At 35.9% G+C, this 19,443-nt stretch overlaps 1 protein-coding gene across 5 annotated transcripts; it reads left to right on the forward strand.

Annotated features, from left to right (window-relative positions):
* Window positions 1–1,573: 1,573 nt before the first annotated feature.
* On the forward strand, window positions 1,574–18,965 carry tuft1b (tuftelin 1b). Of its 5 annotated transcripts, XM_084130817.1 has the most exons (12): window positions 1,623–1,675; window positions 8,091–8,157; window positions 8,348–8,424; window positions 9,512–9,632; window positions 9,709–9,774; window positions 9,987–10,076; window positions 12,562–12,672; window positions 12,769–12,989; window positions 13,347–13,452; window positions 16,777–16,860; window positions 16,946–17,037; window positions 18,142–18,965. In XM_084130817.1, exons 4-12 carry the CDS (start codon window positions 9,600–9,602, stop codon window positions 18,212–18,214), a joined length of 876 nt encoding a protein of 291 aa, XP_083986943.1. In that variant the 5' UTR covers window positions 1,623–1,675; window positions 8,091–8,157; window positions 8,348–8,424; window positions 9,512–9,599; the 3' UTR covers window positions 18,215–18,965. The 5 variants fall into 5 exon arrangements, with proteins under 5 accessions (XP_083986940.1, XP_083986944.1, XP_083986941.1 ...); XM_084130814.1 differs by lacking the exon at window positions 8,091–8,157 and having other exon boundaries at window positions 1,574–1,675; XM_084130818.1 differs by lacking the exon at window positions 8,091–8,157 and having other exon boundaries at window positions 1,592–1,670; window positions 8,352–8,424.
* Window positions 18,966–19,443: the final 478 nt, after the last annotated feature.

Genomic DNA, 19,443 nt, shown 5'->3' on the forward strand with positions numbered 1-19,443 from the left:
ACAACACATGACATAGACTGAGTCATTATTTATTTAACAAAAACTAGGACAAAATAGAGAAGCCATGTGTGAAAAACTAAGTACAAACTTACTGCTGCCATTATAAGCAGTCAGGCACTGCTAATCAAATAAACGTATAGAAGATTTGGCAGTTTGCTGGTCTGGAGCATTCAGGTGTGTGTTAACACAATGCCAAGGAGGAAAGACATAAGCAATGACCAGAGAAGCAATTGTTGCTGCCATCAATCTGGGAAGAGTTACAAGGCCATGTCCAAACAATTAAAGTCCAGTATTCTACAGTGAGGAAGATTATTCACAAATGTAAAATATTCAAGATAGATGCCAATCTTCCCAGGACTGGACGTCCCAGAAAATTCACCCAAATGTCAGACTGTGCAATGCAAAAAACAAGAGCTACATCTCATACAGACCTCAGATAGCATGTTAAATGTTAAAGTTCATGGCAGTACAATTAGATGGGTCAAGTATCACTTTCAAGGAGAAAGCTTCTTCTTTCTAAAAAGAACATGGCAGCACTGTTTAGGTTTGCAAAGTTACATCTGAACAAACCACAAGACTTCTGGAAAAATGTCCTTTGGACAGACGAGACCAAAATGGAGATGTTTGATCATAATGCACTGTGCCACATTTGGCAAATCCAAACTAATGTGAAGCCATGTCCGACAGCCAAAGCTTTGCCAAAATTGGGTCATGCAACAGACAATGATCCCAAGAACACCAGCAAATCTACAACAGAATGGCTGAAAAAGAAAAGAATCAAGGTGTTACAGTGGCCCAGTCAAAGTCCAGACCTAAACCTTATTTAAATTCTGTGGCAGGACCTTAAGAGAGCTGTGCATAAGCCCAAGGAACTGAAGCAATGTCGTAAAGAAGAGCAGGCCAAAATCCATCCAGAACAGTGTGAAGACTGATAAAGTCATACAGAAATGATTACATTGTTACTAAGTTATTGCTGCCAAAAGTGGCTGTATACACGCAACTGAATAGCCTAGTTGGTCATCATTGGGTTCTCTTTTGGCTTTATTTTGTTAAATAAACACAGTGTAAGTTAATATGTAATGTGTTGTTGTTCATCTATTGTTGTAATTACCTCATTTTGGTATCATATGTCCTAATAGGCTTCGTAAAACCATATAATTCAAAAGGGTGTCCTTTCTTTTTCACTGTAAACTCACAATTGCTATAAAGTTCGAATTGAGATAGCCTATATAAAATATGTGAGATTAGATGATAGATAAAAAGTCGCAATTGCCATTTCTTTTTTATTCTTTTTTATTGATTCTGTGGCGGAAACAAGCTTTCATATTTGTGTGAAGAACAAGACCGTAGATGTAAAATAAATGTGCCTTTATTAGTATGTTCATATGACTGGTGACCTCACATTAACGTACATGATTTAAACATATTTCAAAAGTACAATTCATATATTTGTTTACGACTGTTTACTAATTTATTTCTAGAAAAAACGTCTTCCTTGGATACATTAGTAGTTGTGTGAGTCGTCCTGTAGGGAGCGCTGTAGAGAGACGGTATCAGGGCTGGTCCTCTGGTGATGTCACTCACACTGCCTTATACAGGAACACAACATGTGAGAACACACACAAATACAACACATGCAGAGTGTAGAGCGGACAGTCTGACAGTCTGAGGCAAGGTAAAGCGCCTTTTTCATATTTATGTGTATTGTTGAACGCTATAGTAAACTATTGCATATGGAGATTTTAAAGAATTGTATTAAATGTTATATTACTTGATACTTTCTCAATCAATTGGGAAATTCCGATGACTGAAGCTTTTCAGTCGTGAGAGTAGCGGGTTCGGTTGTAATAGTTTATTTAAACGCGGTAACTTACTAGTGGTATCGAATTATTTATGGGAAAAAGTTTTTATAACACTCAACATTACATTTTTAGAATGTCACACAAAAATGTTTGTGGCTTCTCTGCGTTCCATCCTAACCAGTAAGTGTAGCGATAGTACAGCGAGTTCCCCATGTAATTATATTCATAACATGTGTTTACTGTTGTGTTGTTTAGTGTAGGCTATATTCAGTGATTACATGTCTGTGATTTTAAGTGCACCAACTACTAAGCACTTAAAACTTTATGACCGACTTTCTGTTCTGATATGGTTTGGTGATACTGTATCATATCAGATGCCCTCTGTGTGAGAAATATCACATGCTGACTCATTGGTTTATCTCTCTTTATGCCCATCTCTATGCAAACCATTCCAAACACACTTTACTATGTTTGACAGTGCAATGCTTTATGAATACAAATTTAGGCTACATTTGCTTAAAGGTTTAGGTAAAATATGTAAATATTTGAAACGATCTGAATATCAAAAGCAGATTTCCTTCTAGCAAATTCTACAGGTTGTTGTACAGAGCACCAAAATTTATGCATAATTTCACATTAAAAGATAACAGTCTATGACTGATTTCAACTTAGAAATTTGACCCATTCTGACTGTTATCTAAGTTTATGTGCTTTGCTGACTCACTGAGTCCTCTTCTGTGAGATAATGTCTTGGCACAAATGATTCACAGTGTCTCTTGGGGGCGAGATGAGGTCATTCCCCCTCGATCAAAATGATAAATGAGATTGTTGATAATCTCACCTATATGTTTTTTGAGCGTCTTTCTATGCCTCGATGATGCATGGCATGTAGCCTTTCAAAATAAGATGCATGTGTGTGTGAAATCTAGCAGTCATCTTAATGTCAATACAAATTCACATGCAAGGAGAATATGTGTCTATTTATATATTAATATGTCACATATGTGGAGATTTGGCAGGTCTCTGTCAAAGGCAAGTGGCCAAAACATTTGCCAATCTTACAATGAACAAATCTGTTTTTTTTGTTGTTTTTTTTTACATTGCATTTGTATGGTTTGAGGTACTATTCAGTGAAGTACAGCTTGTGGTATTTCATAGAATGATACAGAATTATAGTTCACAAAAAAATAGCTCACCTTCACGATGTTCCAAATCTTTGTGATTGATTCTTCTTGAAAATATTGGAGTATTATAGTATAAAAAATGAGATTTCTACAGTATAACCGTGGCAATTTTGATTTGCGTATTTGTTGCACCATTCTGATACTCTAAACCTTTGATACTTTGGAAATATGTAAATTTAAAAAAGGAATTTGCAACACAAGACCTTAGGGCAGACTTGTCAGCCACAGGCATTGACAGAAAGCTGCATGGAAATGAAACAAAATCATTTGCGTTTCCACTTAAATGATCAGCTTTTGTTGTTTTTGGATCAGTGTCAATACATGAACAAGTCATTACCAGCAATAAAGTTGTGCAACAACAGCAATACATAAACATTCCGATTTAACAAAGACTGAACAAGTTTTGCATATAAGAAGGCTTAACAAGATTCATATCAGCATGAGATGACGGCATGATGCAGATTACAAATGTAATCGGGCTGACTGTGTTTCCACTTGTTTGCAGAAGGCTGCTATTGGGGGTCCACTGAGATCAGCAGATATTCCAGGTTTTTACTGTATGGATGAATGTGCACTCAGCAGCACCTTCTGCAAACTCCTGTTCCGCACCTGAAGGGTGTATGGATATGTGCGTGTGTCTGTACATGTTTGCTAAGTGAAATTTAATAGTTTAACTTGTCAAACCTTTAATTATACCAACCACTTTTGAATGATTTATGTAGGGCTGCCCCAAAAGACAGCTAAACATTAGTCAACTAAAAGAGGCTTAGTCGATCAAATTTTAATTAGTCGTGTAGTTGTATAAAAAAAACCTCCAAAGGAAGTGGTGAAGTCACGCAGTCCGTGACGGACTGATCATTAACACAATCCAAATGTTCGTCTATCATTCATCGGCCTCAAATATGGCTTATCATTTGAAATATGCAAGTATAGTAGCCTAATGTTATAAGAGTAATACATAATTCGAAACTTTCACTCAACAACAAAACTTTTGCTTTTGTAAAATAAAGAAAACAAACAGAATGCGTTTTCTTAGTCTCGGTCTCCGTGAACTTCTTTGATGAAGCGTGTCACAAAAATGTGCTGTTAGCCGACTATTCGCTTAAATTAACAACTACTAGTCGACCAGAAAACTCTTTAGTCGGGGGCAGCCCTAAATTTATATATATCTTTATACAATTGGGTTCCAAAGGTTTGAGACTTCTATATATTTAGCATTTAAAAAAAAAAAAAAAAAATCCCTTACATTGTCACATGTACATGTTTTCATGTCTTTTATTTTGTATAATATTATCAGTCATGTTCCTGGTTTGTCATGTGATTTCCCTGACCCCATCAAGTGTCTTGTTTTCATTGGTTCTTTGTTCCTTGTGTCACTTTTTGATTGGTTCATTGTTTCATTAGGTTCAGGTGTTTCTTGTTGCTCATTATTCTTGGTGTATAAATAGCCTTCATGTTTCATTGTTCCTTTGTCTAGCTTTGTTCCATGTTACTGCTGGTGGTGAGTTTAAGGGGCTGTTTAACACCGGTTTCAACTAAGAATGTAAAACTTGTTATGCTTTTTGGCCGTTCATTTACACGACAACAGCGTTTTGGGTGCCTGAAAACGCAAAGTTTTGAAAAACGGGTTTCAAAGTGCAAGTTTTTGAAAACGGTCTCCTTGTAAACAACAAAAACGCCAAACTCGAAGACGATGACGTCATGCACATGCTTATTATCTAATGGCCTGGCAGCAGAATACAGCGTTTTTAGTCGTGCGTGCGGATCCGTGTGAATGGGGATCGTTTTGACAATGTCTTGTACGCGGAAAAAAACTTCTCCATTTTAAGCATATTGTTGTTGTGTAAACGATTGGGGGCCTGACAATGCAAACTTTTTGAAAACAATACTATTATCACCTCCGCATAGTATTTCTTTACAAAGTGACATCGCCAACTACTGGCCTGGAAGAATAATACAGCATTTTTAGTCGCTTTCGCGGATTCGTGTGAACTGGGATCATTTTGACAATGTCGTCTGGATGCGAAAAATGCAAAGGAAAACTTTTCAGTTTTTAGTACATCATTTTCGTGTAAACGTACCCTTACATTAATTTAGATTCCCAGATTTTTAGTGTGCTGACTGTGCTCTCAGACTTTTTGGAGTTTTTTTTTTTTTTTTTTTTTAGTACCATCAATCTGTTTCTGGTCTGTTAACTGTAAATTCTCTCAAGCAGATGTGCCAGACATGCTTGTACAAAAATGAACACCAATTGCATGTACGCTTCTAGCAAATTCCTCATGATCCGAACTTGAAACAACACATAAGACCGGATTATCTTCTGTATGCAAAGATCGCAATGAAAAGTCTAAAAAATGAGAGGCATCTCGTCTTAGATCTTTTAAGTTCTTTGCAGTGGTCATAATTATATTTCCGACAGGCTCACATTATACTCTCCATTCATACTTGACCTTGTGTTCAGATCACTTGTGTATAGTTCTTTTATCACTTAAAGCATCCATGCATTTACAGTAAACAAGTTCCAGGCACTTAGGCAGTTTTAACCTAGCCTAGCCACAACATGTCCATGTTTTTGGTCTATCAGGTTTTCCAAAGCAAACTACAAGTGCTTTCTCTGTCCTGGCTCAGGTAATGGGACACCTCCGGACTGATTTAATGCTGTGAAGTCTATCGTACACGCTGTGGAATGAAGCCTGGAGGTTGGATTCAGTACAAAGAGTCTGTTTGAAAGTTCATTCTGTTTTCTTCACCCTTCGGAATGGTCATTTTGTGATTTTTAAATGAGCTGTCAGTGAATGTAGACTATAGGGTAGAAGCTGGGCAATTCTGCATTGCAGCAATTTCTGGTCAAATACCTGAAAAACCAAATAACTGCTTATATATGCAAATAGGAGCCTGTCTGGTGTGTCTCAATGTATAGGCTAAACCATTCATAAAAGGACGTCAATCTAATGGCACCAAGGAAAAACCATTAGGCTACAAACAATTAAGGTAATTATGGCGGAAAATGCAAAGTGCTGCATGACCGATGGACGAGTTAATGTGAAGGGTGTGAGAGCTCAACAAGAGAACATTAAGTCTTGGTCGTGAAGTTCACAGGGTGTGGTTGCGCTCCTTTAAAACTTTCTTCATTTTTTCCCCCCAGAATGCACTTTTTTTTCTGTTGATTGTCAGGCTGCATGTTTTTTTTGTTTTTTTTGCCACATTAAGAGTGTTCTATTTCTAAATTGCTGTGGTTGGTGTGTCAGTTTGCAGATTCCCCCCCGAGGCTGTTGTTCTTTCTCTTGCGCACGTCCCCTTCGCTCTGCCTGCAAGGATAAAACATCACAGGGCTGATGATTTTCAGCTCAATATGCACTTTACATGCACACGTGTGCTGCAACGTGTGTGTGTGTGAAATATAGAAGACAGGTGAAGACAGGCTGGTTTGCATATGACAGAAATGAAAGTCCTAGAAAATCAAGGCAGGTGACTCAAAAATGAATCATGATTCATAAGAACGGTACACTGCAAAACTTACATAAGTGTTGTGTAGGCTCTTAAATTGTATGGGAGCAAAGTAAAAGAAAATCACTTATTTTTAATAAATGTAAAAATAAACCATAAACAATTTATTGTTTATCAGACACACTTCAAAAATCCTTCAAAAATCATTCCAATATTCTGATTTGGTGCTCAAGAAACATTTCTTATTATCAATGTTGAAAACAGTTGTGCTGCTTAATATTTTTTTGGAATTTGTGATATGATTTCTTTTCTTTTTTTCTTTTTTTTTCAGGATTCTTTGATCAATCAAATTCTTTGATTCAAAAGTACAGCGTTTATTTAAAGTAGAAATCGTTTATAACATAAATGTCTTTACTATCACTTTTGATCAATTTAATGCATCCTTGCGGAGTAAAAGTATTAATTTATTTTTTACGTTTCTTTTAATGAAATGCAGTTAGCTAGTTCAGATATGTCTTTGATTTACCTGACCAGCAGATAATTTACTTTGTCCTGTAGTGTGTTATTGCATTCATGTTGTGTTTAACATATGTGGTATTTCACACACTAGCATAATCATGGCACATAGACGCTAATCCACAAACTGTGTTCTTATCTCTTTAAGAACCATTAGCATTAAACTCTGAGGCAGCGCATACTAACCTGGTAAAGCCACCTACACCTCTTATAGTTGACTTCCATAGAAGGCTCACCATCTATTTACACAGAAGCTCTCTATCGTGCCTCCACCCTTCACTGGTATCTGGTGTAACTGGCAGTGGAGTGAATCAGCAGACTGTGCGAGTGATCTCACTCTTATTCAATATCTCTTTCCACTGTCTGTGATCTAATCCCAGAGGATCAAAACCTTTTCTCCTCCTTTTCTCCTGCATAGACATGTTGACATCTCGGTTAGGTGTAATCACTTCCTCTGCTGTATGAAGCGGATGTTACTCTTTTGTCTGCAGGAACAAGTTAATTTATAGTAAACCACAGTTTGAATACGTTAGTAGAACTTTGTTTGCGATTGTAAATGCTTTGTCATGATTTATAAAAGGGTTTTGTCATTTTGAAAGGGAAACCGTTTTGTTATGTCACCTTTATTTATTTAGTGCTTCATTACAATACAGATTGCGCAAAGCAGATTCACAGTGATAAACAAGAAAATAACGATCAGTGATGCAAAATTCATCTAGTATTCAGTTTAGAATCAGTGCATACATAGTGTCAGTGCAGTCAAATCAATAATATTACTGAATATTAAGTGTCTTATAAACCCCAACTAACCAAGCCAACCCAAGCAATTGTACTAAGAATTGCACAAATGACTGTTTTCAAACACTGACTGTTTGGTTGAGCCATTGCCGCTGTGTCGGGCTGGTTTGGATGATCCGATAAATTCATCAACATTTTAATAGCAACACAGTCATTGTGTTTACACTTTTTCAGGGAAATCCACCCACTTATAGCGTACTTATACTTGTCTCTACATATTAAGCTAGGATATCATAAAGCGATTTATCACGGAAAAACATTACATCATCTTTAAATCTCTAGATTAACTCCTGAATTATGTAATGTAATGATGGTTTTTTTTCCCATTCTTTTTTTTTTTAAGCTTTCACTTCTCCATCTTTCATTCACATAGCCTTAAAGAAGGATTTTGATTTGTCATAGAAATAAAGGTATACATATGTTCCCATTATGCTCATTAAATTGTACTGTTTTCTGTGGAAATTACATCATTATAATTGGGCTTTTATTGTGTCTAATTGCCAGTTTTTTCCACTGTCTATTGGAAACTTGTCTCGTTTTCTCTAATTATCTATCCTGCACACCTTATGTAATTCTTGTCTCTTTTTTGTTTCCACTTAGAAAGATTGCAAGCGTCACTGGCACTGCAAAACTACATCCAGAATTTGATCGCCAATACTTCGTAGAAAATCTTACAGGTACACACATTTCCTCTCATATTTAGATAAATATATGTAAACAACCATGATGTAATTGTGTGTTGCTTTAACTATAGGGCACTTTATATCCCTATTAAAGCGATTAAAGGGATAGTTCACCCTCAAGTTGTTCCAAACCTGCATTAATTTATTTCTTCTACTGAACACAAAAGAAGATATTGTTCATCAGAAGAAAGAAATTATGACACAATTGATATTTTTGGGTGAACTATCCCTTTAACTATTATAGATTTTATTGTTTTACCCTTGTCTCCAGTCACAGACCTTCAACTTTTATAAAAAAAAAAAAACGTTTTTAACATTGATAATTAAAAAAAAAAGTTTCTTATTTCTAGAACACATTAGAATGCTCTCTGAAGGAGTAATGATGCTGAAAATTCAGTTTTGCATCATAGGAATAAATTACATTTTAAAATATATTAAAATAGAAAATGGTTATTTCAAATTGTAATAATATTTCACAATATTTCTGTTTATGTATTGTATTTTTGATCAAATAAATGCAGCTTTGGTGAGCATAAGAGACTTCTTTCAAAAACATAAAAAAAATCTTGCAAACCCCAATTTTTTGAAGAGCACTATGTATGTGTTGTATGTGCAGCACTGGTTGTATAAAGACAACAATGACAAATCAAGGTAAATATCATCAGTAATTAAAATACTTTTATTTTGCATAATTTCCAATAAATTAGTAATTTTTTAAATTGTCAAAATGTATAATATTATAATACAACATAATTGTTTGACTTTAGGATACATTACATACTAAAAATGATGATATCCTTAGCAAGACAAATGTTTCAGCTGTTTTATAAAAAAAAATAAAAAATCATTGTCATTTCCATCAAATAGTGCATAATATGAGTACAAAATTTACATTTGATAGTTCAGAAGCAACAAATAAAGGTCCACAGGGTCAAAAGTGCACATACAAAACACCCAATTATACACCTACTCAGAAACATCCTTCAGAACCTTGCCAGACTCCCTGGGTTTAGAAAGCAAGTCTCTGCACAAAGTGACAACTTCAGAACGAATGTGCTGATGTCTTTGTTTGCTGTTCCAGCTGTTGTAATTGAAGTGTCAAATAATTCACACCGGACACAATACGCAGCAGAGGATCAGCTGTTGGCAGGAAGCAGAAACGTGTCAAGATGTTGACCGATGAGGTTCCACAGGTGCAAGAGGTCAGTGTTGTCACCGCCCACTCATTAACCATGAAAAATGAGTATGTGTTCATAATCTCTGTGTGTTTGTCTTCAGGTGAGATACTGCCTGAAGACTCTGAGGGAGCAAATGGCAGCCAGACAAAACAATAACAACAATAAGGTACAATATTGACATTTTTACCTGTTCTGAAGGATCTCACAAAATGCATACATACACAATATTAGATATTTCGAGTAGGTATCCATTATTTCCTTAGTTGCTACACTGTATTGCTGGTGTTTTTTCCCATCGGCTTTGAAATGCTTTGCAGATTTCTTCAAATTACTTGGCTAAGTGGTCTCATGTATAAAATAATCTGTTTTGTGCCCTAGATTCCATCTAATGGCTTTAAAGTTGACGTGCTTGTTAGCAAAGCCAATGGCTCCAATGGGTTTTTGAACGGATCTCACTCTAAAAGTCAGGTAAACTATTTGTCATATACAAAGATTATTCATTTGCACCATTATAAATACACACCAATACCTCAAGAATGTATAGGCTCCTTACAAAAGCAAACAAACAGAGACACTCCCATAGAAAGAGAAAGAAAACATTCAGTCCACTCAGTCTATCACATTTCAGTTGTTTTGGACAGAATTTAATGCTGTATTATGGGTAAAAAATACCCTTTCCTCCATTTAAGGGTATTTATCCTTCAGTCTCGAGTACCTTAAAACTTTCGAACTAAATTGAATAACCAATGGATGGAAAATGGGAGTCCTGTTCTCCTTTACGGACTCTACGGACTCCCAAATAATAACGTTAATGTACACGAAGGAACAGAGACAGTTCAGCCCTTTTAATGAGGATACGATGACGTACATGGATAAATAATTTGGCCAAAACAGACATTACCATATCTTGGTTCATAATTGTTTTCATGTAGATGTGCTGTGAAGTTCTGAGATTTGGGAGCGTACACACATTAACTTTTTGCTTCTGCCTGTGAAAAGTCACACCCTTGACATGATGCCTTTGGGAGCAGCAATTGCCAAACTTGTGGCTGCTCAGTAAACAACCTGTCATTCTGCCTTTACTACACACCTACAGCGCCTCCCATGCACAGACTTGATTTTTTCCTTATTTTATTTAATAATAATATTTATGATGGTAATACTATTATCATAAAATATATAATTATAAAACTAATTAATACTTATTATTAATTGTGTTTTCTACAAGGTAGAGAAAGAATTAAAAGAATATATTAAGTATAAAGAACATTCTAAAAGAATATCCCATGTAAGTTATAATATCCACACACCATGCGCACAGAGGATATTTGTACTTATTTTATTTAAAGAAGACCTATTATGCTTTTTTTTAAATTCCATCTTTCTTTAATGTGTTATGTTGCTGTTTGAGCATTAAAAAATGTCTGAAAAGTTACAAAGCACAAAGTATACATCAGTAAGCACTGTATCTAAACTCCCTGAAACAGGAGATCGCAGTCTTGAGTTTTCTTCCGGGAACGCACACTTCATATTATTCCCCATTTGCAACCCCGGCACATTTGGTAAAATGCAATAAAATCAAGAATCTGTTATTCGTTAATTCTCTTTAACCTTTATTTAAACAACAAATGTACAAAGAAAGTTTTCACTAAACAACTTAACTGTATTTTGTAAATATAAACATTTTTTTATTTTAATGGCTGCAACACTCCAAAAAAGTTGGGACAGAGGCATGTTTACACCTGTGTTACATCACCTTTCCTTTTAATTACACTATTAATCATTTGGGAATTGAGCAATTTTTCAAGTGGAATTTTTGCCCAATCTCGCCTGATACAAATACAAGACAGCTGCTCAACAGACCTTGATCATCGTCGTCTGATTGAGTTGTGTTAGTTGGGTGTTGAAACTTCTCAAAGCAGTTGACCAATCACAACACACCAGTCCAGCTGACCAATCAGAGTACATTGCGCTTTTTGTAGTGTTGGGTCAGAGTCCACCTTGTCTAGTCCAAGTCCTTAACCAATTGAGTTTGACTGGGAGATGTTTATTAATGTCTTATCTTAATTTTATGTTGTTTCTTATTGTCCGAGTCTGTGTCAAGTACGAGTAGTCCACCCAAGTGTGTCAGAGTTTATTACTAAACAGAAGGTGCCTCCCAATTTGTGTACTTGTGCACTATTCTATGATGTTTTGTAGTATAAATAGTGCAAGTAGTGTGTTCACACTGAAAATTCCAAATAGAAAAAGTGCACTTTAAATACTCGGATGATGTACTTAATTAACCAGAAAAAAAACAAGCGTGGAATGTTGGACACTGTCGTAGATTTAATTACGTAACGGAGGGGGAGGGGCATCAGACTCCGATGTTGAATGACAAAATAACCTTATAAAATTCATACACTACATGGTTGAGTGTATAAGTGAATAGTGTGCCATTTGGGATGCAACTAGTGTGTTACTGACAGACTGGGAAGAGAGGTGCTGCAATAATGTAAAATATATGAAAAATAATGTTTTTTGAACTTTCAAGCATGAAAACCTATTCTAGTAGACGCCAGAAAACAAAATCAAGACTTTGTAAAAGGGCATATTTTGCCTTATTTATTATTACTATTATCTAAATAGTATATTAAGCATATAAATAATATACTAAAAAATATACAAAATATGAAACTAAGTGCAGCTGCAAATGATGCTACACTTTTTATCATATACTATTGTACTATTTGATCACCATATTTATATTTTATGGTATTTAATTCTTTTTTAAGGTAATACAAAGTATTCATGGTATTAAAATTACGATAAAGGTTCCAAAAGTACATATTGCCATGCTTTTCCCCTGGTATATTTTCTGTAATAGCATGGTACTTTTTTGTAAGGTTGACAATGCAAAATGAATATATTAAATATAGGTGCAATTTTAACATGATTTCTTATGTTTGCACAGGGTCAGGAGGATGATAAAAACTGTATAGCCTTAAAAGAAGTCACCAAACATATGTACACTCGTCTGCAAGAGATGGAGAAGAGACACCAGGAGGAGAAAGCGAGACTACAGGTCAGAAATATAATTAAATGCCAGGCAAATTAATATAACTGTGATATAAAGTGGTTTGCCTAAAGTAAGCACCTTATATTTTGAAACCTACATTAGGCAGAAAACATTGAATTTCAGCGGCGGTTTCTGGAGGATCATAACTCTCACATGCAGAAGGCAGAAACCAAGGCAGAGGAACAGAGCAAAAATGTGGAAGAGATGCAGAAGCGTATGAGTGGTTTGGATCTGGAAAATGCCACACTACGAGAAAAATTGGCTGCTAGTGAGGCTGAACTCGAGAAACTGCGAGAACTGAAGAAAATGGATAGTGAGGACAGGTGAGCCCTTTTTTTTTTTTTTGCCGACCCAAATGGCTGCTGTTCTTCTATACATAATGCATTGTTCTCATATGTTTAACTGTTTCCTTGGCTACATTAAATATTTTCCACCTCCATTTAGTAAGCAATTAATTGGCCTAATTATAACTCTGTTAGTTGCATTGTGCTGCCATAGAAACCATCCTTCAATGTCACGCCTCTCACATGAAATTCGACTTGCTATGACTCATTCCTGTGCGTTGAAAGTAGACTCACCCTGTGTTGCAAATGCAGTTATTTCTTTGTTACACACATGTGTTACTAAAAGTGTCATTGTGAGTGTGTACACATGAAACATACAGGTTTTCTGCACTGCAGGTCTGAACAACTGAAAAAGGAGCTGGCAACTCTGAAAAATAAAAACCATAACTTGGATGACATGCTCAAAAGTCAACAAAGGAAAATCAGAAACATGATCGAACAGGTAATAAGAAACCTGAGCATAAGAAACACCCAATCAGAGACAAATCATTAAATGGCATTTGCAAACCATTTTATTTATGCAATCTGATGTATTTTGAAGTGAAACAGGATATTCAATGAAAGAACATTTTGGGGGAGGACTGGATTTTAAACCAGGGTTTTTGCAGGTCTTAAAAAAACTGTATTCACCCTTACACAAATTAAGGCCTTAAAAAGTTCTTAAATCAGAGCAGAAAGCCTTCATTTCATAAAGTCATGGCATGAAATGTTGCATGCACTGCAAAAAAAAAATCTTTGTCCTGTTTTCCAGTACAAATATCTAAACATCTTTGATACATTTACTTGAGATGCAAATGTAAATATAGGCTTGAAAAAGATTTATGATTAAAACCAGTACAAATATTTGGCAATGGGCTCAGAAAAATCTAATTATTTCAAAGAGAATTTTTCATAACACATTGACCGATATTTGTTCTTGTTTTAATCATAAACGCACTTCATTTTGTACATTTTTTTTTTTTTAAAGACTATATTTACATTTGCATCTCAAGTAAATGTATCTTGATTTAAGAATCTTTAGACCACTGCATTGGAAAACAAGACTAAAATTCTGAGAAAGAACCACTTTTTTTGCATTATGATCAAAGAACAGTAAGAGTTATTTGAATATTCAATTGGCTGGAAGCGATTCAAGGTGCTTTTTATTTGTAAAATTAATTCAAAGTAATGGATATATGATGAAAGTTGTATTTTCAAACTCTGAAGTGTTGCTAATACAACTCATTGTTTCTCCCTATAGACGTTTATGTTTAGAGAACACATTGTCGTATTTTCCCTTAAATTTATTCCTTAAATTTTCTTTAATTTGTCTTAACATCTTAAATTCACCTTCATAAAACCTGCAGAAACCCTGTGTGTGTATACTATATAATGTATTTTTGTGTGTGTGTGTATATATATATATATATATATATATATATATATATATATATGCGCGAAGCGGAGGGGTCTTGAATCAGCCTGAAGGGGTTGTATTCGCTATAACAACCGCCTCGCTATACATTATCCCGCTTATTACATGGCTACCTACCAAATAAATCAATCATTTGACACAAAATATTGATTTTAAAAACGATTGCATTACTTCCGCTAAAGAAAATAGTCCGTTCCGTCTCTACGGTTAGAATCCTGCGTCCATAGTAACGCTCTGTTTTTCATGGCAACGGTGTGTTATACTTAGCAGGGTAAGCTTAGTTTATTTCTTGATAACAGACCGCATTCTACATTAGAATTCAACCAAGCCATTAAATAAATAAATAAATAAATATATATATATATACAGTGAGGAAAATAAGTATTTGAACACCCTGCTATTTTGCAAGTTCTCCCACTTAGAAATCATGGAGGGGTCTGAAATTGTCATCGTAGGTGCATGTCCACTGTGAGAGACTTAATCTAAAAAAAAAATCCAGAAATCACAATATATGATTTTTTTAACTATTTATTTGTATGATACAGCTGCAAATAAGTATTTGAACACCTGTCTATCAGCTAGAATTCTGACCCTCAAAGACCTGTTAGTCTGCCTTTAAAATGTCCACCTCCACTCCATTTATTATCCTAAATTAGATGCACCTGTTTGAGGTCGTTAGCTGCATAAAGACACCTGTCCACCCCATACAATCAGTAAGAATCCAACTACTAACATGGCCAAGACCAAAGAGCTGTCCAAAGACACTAGAGACAAAATTGTACACCTCCACAAGGCTGGAAAGGGCTACGGGGAAATTGCCAAGCAGCTTGGTGAAAAAAGGTCCACTGTTGGAGCAATCATTAGAAAATGGAAGAAGCTAAACATGACTGTCAATCTCCCTTGGACTGGGGCTCCATGCAAGATCTCACCTCGTGGGGTCTCAATGATCCTAAGAAAGGTGAGAAATCAGCCCAGAACTACACGGGAGGAGCTGGTCAATGACCTGAAAAGAGCTGGGACCACCGTTTCCAAGGTTACTGTTGGTAATACACTAAGACGTCATGGTTTGAAATCATGCATGGCACGGAAGGTTCCCCTGCTTAAACCAGCACATGTCAAGGCCCGCCTTAAGTTTGCCAATGACCATTTGGATGATCCAGAGGAGTCATGGGAGAAAGTCATGTGGTCAGATGAGACCAAAATAGAACTTTTTGGTCATAATTCCACTAAACGTGTTTGGAGGAAGAAGAATGATGAGTACCATCACTACTGTGAAGCATGGGGGTGGTAGCATCATGCTTTGGGGGTGTTTTTCTGCACATGGGACAGGGCGACTGCACTGTATTAAGGAGAGGATGACCGGGGCCATGTATTGCGAGATTTTGGGGAACAACCTCCTTCCCTCAGTTAGAGCATTGAAGATGGGTCGAGGCTGGGTCTTCCAACATGGCAATGACCCGAAGCACACAGCCAGGATAACCAAGGAGTGGCTCTGTAAGAAGCATATCAAGGTTCTGGCGTGGCCTAGCCAGTCTCCAGACCTAAACCCAATAGAGAATCTTTGGAGGGAGCTCAAACTCCGTGTTTCTCAGCGACAGCCCAGAAACCTGACTGATCTAGAGAAGATCTGTGTGGAGGAGTGGGCCAAAATCCCTCCTGCAGTGTGTGCAAACCTGGTGAAAAACTACAGGAAACGTTTGACCTCTGTAATTGCAAACAAAGGCTACTGTACCAAATATTAACATTGATTTTCTCAGGTGTTCAAATACTTATTTGCAGCTGTATCATACAAATAAATAGTTAAAAAATCATACATTGTGATTTCTGGATTTTTTTTTTAGATTATGTCTCTCACAGTGGACATGCACCTACGATGACAATTTCAGACCCCTCCATGATTTCTAAGCGGGATAACTTGCAAAATAGCAGGGTGTTCAAATACTTATTTTCCTCACTGTGTATATATATATATAAGATGAGATGATAAAAAAAAATAGGAAGATCCTTTTTTGGTGATAAACAGGTTGTGTTTTATAGTGTTTGCTCCGAGATGAGAAGTGAAAATCATCCTCAGTCATAAATAAAAGATGCTGTCATTTCCCTGCTGATCAGCCTCGGTGCACTTTAGATCTCATGTTACGCATAATAGCTTCGCCCATGAACAATGAAATAAAAGCAAGAAAAGCATTCTGCTTCATAAATCCAGCTCCATTTAATGTCTGTAGATTATGCACATTTTATTTCAATAATGACTCCTGATTAACTATATCCTGGAATACATTTAAAATCAGTTTGAGCGTGATTAGTGCTTGCATTCATTTATTTATATGTCCATACTGTACATGTTAACAGGTGCAAAATTCACGAACCGTAATGGAGCAAAGAGACCGACTGATCGCCGACCTTAAAGAGAGGGTGTCTTTCCTTGAAGCTGAGGTCAGTGTCTGTGTTCTTTCAGAGAACCTCTTTATTTTTTCCCTGCCTTTCACTGTGTGACTGTAACATCAAATGTGATCTACAGAATAGAGAGATGCATGACCGGATGGAGTTTTATATGGGCAGTCAAGAGCCTAAACCATATAACTCAGACATGGGGTCCAAGGTTGTCTACAGGTATTTCTTTCTTATAATGTACACATGTAAAGGAAAAAAAAAAGTGTGTGTAAAGTGGATCAAAATCTAAGATTGAATCTAAGTAAAGCAATTGGAAATGGGAGGGAAATCTCATTATGAAATAAATGTTTTCTATAATACACATTGGCCACAAATAATGGTACCCTTTTATTCAGTACTTTTTGCAACCTCATTTGCCAAGATAACAGTTCTTGAGTCTTCTCCTCTAATGCCTGATGAGTTTGGAGAACACCTGACGAGATCAGAGATCATTCCTCCATCTCTCCAGATCCTTCAGATTCCCAGATCCATGTTGGTGCTTCTCCTCTTCAGTTTTCTAGGTTCAGGTCAGGGGACTGGGATGGTCATGGCAGAACCTTACTTTCATGCTCAGTGACCCATTTTTGTGTGGATTTTGATGTTTGTTTTGGATCATTGTCCTGATAGAAGACCCAACCATGGCCCATTATACAATTTTTAGCAGATGCTGTCAAGAGGATTTTTCTTGAAACCCTTCCAAACAACTTGTGGTGCTGTTTGATATTTTTTTTTTAGGCTTTCTGGCCCCAAGACTCAACTCATTTCTACAATTCTCCAGCTTTGATCCTTGGAGAGTCTTTGGCCACTTAAACTTTCCTTCTCGCCATGCATTAAGTCAATATAGAAACACGTCCTCTTTCATTTCCTGATGATTGGAACTTCTCAATTATTGCCCTGAAACAGGAAGTCATGTCTGGGTAATTTCATCTTTCTAGTCACCCTGGTGCGGTAAAAACTGTAAATGAATATACCTTAAATATATTTTACGCATACGAATTTCTAGGGGTACCAATAATTGTGGCCAACATGTAATAGAAAAAAAAAAACATATTTAAAAAATGTGATACCCCCCCCCCCCCCCCACACACACACACACACTTCTTAGTTTTACTTCAATGAAAGGTTAGATTTTTTTTTTTTTTTTTTTTTTTTAATGAAAGATTAAAAGGATAAACAATGCAGATTTATTTTCACAGCCTTCTTTTATCATATTAACCAAGGATGCCGATAATTCTGACTACGACTGTATATATTCAAAAAAGTATTTACCATTTTGTATTATAGCAAACCTCTGACGCCAACAAGCCCAGGAAACAGGTCACTGCCATTCATCAAAGTGGTCGAGATCAAGTCTTAAACAACATGAGAAAAAGATGAAGATTACTGATGGATAAGAGGGAGACTGTGAGTGAGAGACGCATTGTGGAAATAGCAACAAGCATTCCTTCTCTTCCAACATTTATGCAACATCCATGAGTTTAGTACATATCTAGCAATTATTTTGTAAATAAGAAATACAATACTTTGTATATAGGACTGTTCTGTCTCGCTTTAATTGTAATGTCACATGTATATTGGATTTGTAGATCATACGCTACATTTTCATGCCTCAAGCAACTTTATTAATTGTATTAGATCTTATAAGTGGTGAAATTCATATTTCCTAATGATCTGTCACTATGTCTGTTTCATCATGTTACAATCTGATAATGCAGCCATTGTATAATATTGTTACTGACAGCCAATTTGAGTAATCTGATGAAGCCAAAATTTCTCCCATAGGCTATATAATAAAACACAAACAATATTTCTGTGCTACTTATCTAACTGTGTATGTACATACTATATACTGATATACAGTTCTGAATTAAAATACCTTGCATAGTCTTTTCCCATTGGGAACTGTAATTGTATTGTGTTCTGAAGAACTATTTTTTTTGTTACTGTATTCAGTGCTTGACTCTCTACCATCCATCTCTCATTAAATGTGAAAAATTGTGTAACTGTAGATGGAATTGTTCTACTTTGCACATTTCTCTGGTATTGTATTTAGTTGGTACATGTATTTATCTTAAGGGCTAATAAAACGTATTTAAGACTGCTTGCAATATGTGTAAGTCTGTGTTACCTTTAGTTTAGCGAGCGACTCCATTTTGTTTAGTAGGCTACTTGAAGAAATTGTGTATTTTAAATTTAAATTAATTTTTAAAACATACAGTGACATTATTTGGTTACAACTAATTGTATTAATATTTTTTGTTGGCTGAAATTACTGAAGCAGCCCGTTAATAAGAGGTGGGTGTATGTGCACTTCCTTTTCTGGAGCTCGTAAACATTCAGCGCGGACCACTAGCGACATCTACTGATGGCACTGTGAACTACGGTTACACTGAAACAAATGTCACTGTCTTTCAAATGAAATACGAAATGAAGATAAAAATAAACAAAGCTCGTTAACCCTGTAAAGCCACTATGAATACAAAATTTTAACATCAAATCTCTGTAGTTTTATTTGAGAGGGTCAATAATGCAATAAAATACAATGATGATTGAGAGATGTACAACAAACACTTTCATGTATACAAA

The sequence above is a fragment of the Abramis brama genome (genome assembly GCF_963993115.1).
Source record: "Abramis brama genome assembly, chromosome: 12".
NCBI lineage: Eukaryota > Metazoa > Chordata > Actinopteri > Cypriniformes > Leuciscidae > Abramis > Abramis brama.